Source organism: Rhincodon typus, chromosome 49, assembly GCF_021869965.1.
Source record: "Rhincodon typus isolate 14 chromosome 49, sRhiTyp1.1, whole genome shotgun sequence".
Taxonomy (NCBI): Eukaryota; Metazoa; Chordata; class Chondrichthyes; order Orectolobiformes; family Rhincodontidae; genus Rhincodon; species Rhincodon typus.
This window is the reverse complement of record NC_063380.1, coordinates 3991173-3994675: the sequence shown is the minus strand read 5'-3', so window position 1 is coordinate 3994675 and position 3503 is coordinate 3991173. Positions and strand designations below refer to the sequence as shown.

Here is a 3503-nt window from a genome sequence, read left to right as displayed (position 1 = left end):
GGGGGGGATGGGGTGGGGGGTCTCTGTGTGTAGGTGTGTGTCTCTCTCTCTGTCTCTGTCCCTGGCCGCCGGATGTTCCCGCCCCCTGCTTTCCTCCCCTCCCCTCCAGCCAATCCCCGCCCTCCGCACGCGGGTCCCGCCCCCGTGTCTTGACCGACGGGCCCCGTCGGCCAATGGGAGACCGGGACGCATGCCTGACGGGCGGCGGCGTCCGCCAATAGGAAGGGCGGCAGCGAATGACCGACAGGGGAACGGACTAATTGTGGGGAGGGGTACACCCCTTTGACGTCGAGCCAATGGGAGCGGGGATGAGTCGGGACATCCGGCGGCGTGATGCCCTCCACCAATGGGGCGAGAAGGCTGCGTGAGGGGGCGGTTCATTGTTGCCGACTGACGGCCACATTGACCAATGGAAGGCAGCCAACGGCTGAAGGACGGTGCTCGGACCAATCGGCAGACGGAAGAGACGGAGAATACGGCTGGAGCGTGGTCCACACCAATGAGCGACAAAGGAAGGCGGGATCGCGGTCTGACCGACATCCACGTCGACCAATGGAATGCCGCAAGCTTGCCGATAGACATTTCTGCGGTCCAATAGCAGTGCAGAATTGGCGCGTCTTCGCGGCCTCGGCGCTCCTAACCAATGGGCAACAAAGGAGGGCGGAACGTATTTGTGGGTTAGGGTGGAAGGAGCCAATAGGTGGACGTTATCGTTTGACAGTCATTTGTGGGGTCCAATGGGACGGAAAAGGTGGTGTTCGCCCTGACCAATGCGCGATAAAGGAGGGCGGCAGCTACACCTGACGCAGGGAGGGGGCGGGTGCGGGCATACGAGCCAATGGGCCGACGGCGCGCGACGACAGACGTGCGCGGCGCCCAATACGATCGCGGGAAGCCGGCGGAAGCAGCCGGCTGCTACCCCCCACCCCCGACAGTTGCGCGCCCCCGTGGCCGGTGGCAGCCAATGGGCGTACGCGGCGCCCTGACGGGCCAGGGCGCCCTCCAATGGGAGCGAGCGGAGAGGCGGGACGTCCGGCGGCCGCGCGACCAACTGTCGCCAACCCCTCATTCCCGACAGCCCCCTCCCCCCCTCCGAAGGGGAGCCCACCATCCACCGCGGTAGGCGGGTCACCCGGTCCGGGGGCGGCGGGTGGGAGAAGAGCCGGACTGACAGCGGCGGTGGCCAATAGAAGAAGGGGACGGCCTGACGGACGGGCGGTCCGGCCAACCGGAGGCAGGCGGGGGCGGGACGTCCTGCGTGGAGCCGCCAATGAGGTGGAGGCGAGGAGGTGCATCCATCCGGGCCGGGGCGGCGGGAGAGCTCTCGGTCCGACAGCGGGAGAGAAAAATTTTAAAAGAAGAAAAAAAAAACCCCACAAATTAAAACGTTAAAAACAGTTAAAAGGCCGGGTCGGGTCCGTGAGATTTGAATCATCAATAAACCCCTCCCTCTTTCCGTGTGCCGGCGAGGGATTTCGGTGACTGCAGTTTTTCTGGAAGAAACCGCATCCATGAGGTTTGTTTCCGTTGGGGGAAGGGGAGGGGAAGGCAATAGTGATCATAATATTATTTTATTTGGTTTGGTGGCGGGAACAATATTGTATTTCTGAGGGTGGTTCCCCCCCCCCCCCATTTCAAGATGTAGGGTTTTTACCTCTTTTTTTTTATTATTGAGCTTGGGAAGGGATGGATGGGGTTTTTTTTCCCCTTTTTTTTCCGAAGCGTTTTATTTCAAGAGGGAGGGGATGAAGAACGAAAGGGAAGGGAGAGGGTTCAGAGGTCTCACTTCCGGTTTTCTACTGCGCATGTCTTTTAGGGGGTGAGGGGCGGGGCTTTGGTGGGGTGTCATGTGACAAGTGGGGGTGGTGTTTGACCTCCGTGACCTTTGTTGGGTCTCCAGGTTGAGGGGGGCTGGGAGGGGTTTGTGTGGGTAGCTACTGAGCATGTGCGGGGGGGTGGATGGTGTTGGGGGTGCAGGAATTGTGGGTGTCATGTGACCCTTTGCTCCTCCTGTACCCCGTCCCTTCCTGTCCCTTCCCTACCTCCTCACTCCCCTTGACCCCTTCTGCCCTCTCCCTTCCCTCCCACGCCCACCCCCGCCACCATCAAATGCCCACCGTCCCCACTGTCACACCCCCACCCCCACCATCATCCCATGCCCAGCCCCACGATCATACCATCCTGCCCGTCCTTACCTCTTTCCCCTGTACCCCTCCACTTCCCTACCCCTCCACCCCACCCCCCTCAGAAACATTACAAAGCGTGAGGACTTTGTAGAATCCCGGGAGTCCTGGTCCTTGAATCACAAGAAGCTAACATCCACATTCAGTGGGGACTGGGGAAGGCAAATGGAATGCTGGCCTTTACTTCAAAGGGAAAGGGGACTAAAAACAGGGAGATTTTTAATAAAACAATACAAGACACTAGTCAGACCACAGCTGGGATACCGCAAACAGTTTTGGGGCCCCGTATCCAAGCAGAGATAGACCGACGTCGGAGGCAGGCCAGAGAAGGCTCACTCGGCTGATCCCTGGGATGGAGGGACTGCCTTATGGAGGAGAGGTTGAATAGTTCAGGTCCTGTACTCATTGGGGTTTAGAAGAATGAGAGGCGACCGGTTGAAACATCCAAGATTCCCAGGGGGACATGACAGGGGAGATGGGAGAGGTTGTTTCCCCCCACCTTGTGTGGGAGAGGGGCATCGTCTCAGAATAAAGGGTCACCTCCTGAAGAGGGAGATGAGGAGGGATTTCTTCTGTCTGAGGGGAGTGAGTCTGTGGGATTCTTCACCGCAGAGGGGCTGTCAAGGGCTGGGACATTCAGTAAATTCAAGGCTGAGAGAGACTTGTAATCCGGAAGGTGATGGAGAGAGAAAAGACAGGAGAGGAGAGTTTGGGCATGATCAGATCAGATTCGATGGGCTGAATGGTCTACTGCTGCTCCCAAGGACTGGAGGAGTCTGTGATGCGGAAATGAGCAAAAACTGTAGTGCAGTGGAGGGATTCTCTTTGTCAGCAAGAACATAGAGAAACAACATAAAATACAGGGGGCAATTCTAAAGGGTGATGGAGTGGGGCAGAGAAATCTGGGGGTATATGTAAACGGTTCACTGAAGCTGTCAGAGCACTGGCACAGAGAGCACAGTCAAGAAAGCAGACAGTACCCTGGGCTTTATTAATAGGGACACAGAGTACAGGAGCAGGGGGTGTGTAACATGTTAAACGTGTCTCAAACCCTGGTTCACCCTCAGCTGGGGGACAGTGTGCTGTTGTGGGAGACCCATTTTAGAAAGGATGCAACAGGGGGGAGCGGAATAGATTCCCGGGAACAATTTCCCCTCCTCTGGGAACGGGGAGGGGTTTGGGAAATTGGGTTCCCACCGACCAGACTGTTTGGGAACCGGAGGGGAACATGGACTGTGGGTGAGGAGAAAACTGCCTCCGGCCGAGAGATCAGGCTCTGCCAACCCCCTACAATCCCCTCCCTCTCTGTCACCTCTTCCA

The 3503-nt window shown here is 58.0% G+C and overlaps 1 protein-coding gene across 1 annotated transcript in view; it reads left to right on the top strand.

The window, feature by feature from the left end:
• Positions 1-1079: 1079 nt before the first annotated feature.
• Positions 1080-3503, top strand: part of LOC125488089 (ataxin-2-like protein) — a 13429-nt gene continuing 11005 nt past the window's right edge. Inside the window, exon 1 of the mRNA XM_048620914.1 lies at positions 1080-1516. Within this exon, the coding sequence (XP_048476871.1) occupies positions 1512-1516 (5 nt within the window). The 5' untranslated portion in view covers positions 1080-1511. The remainder of the gene's footprint in view (positions 1517-3503) is intronic.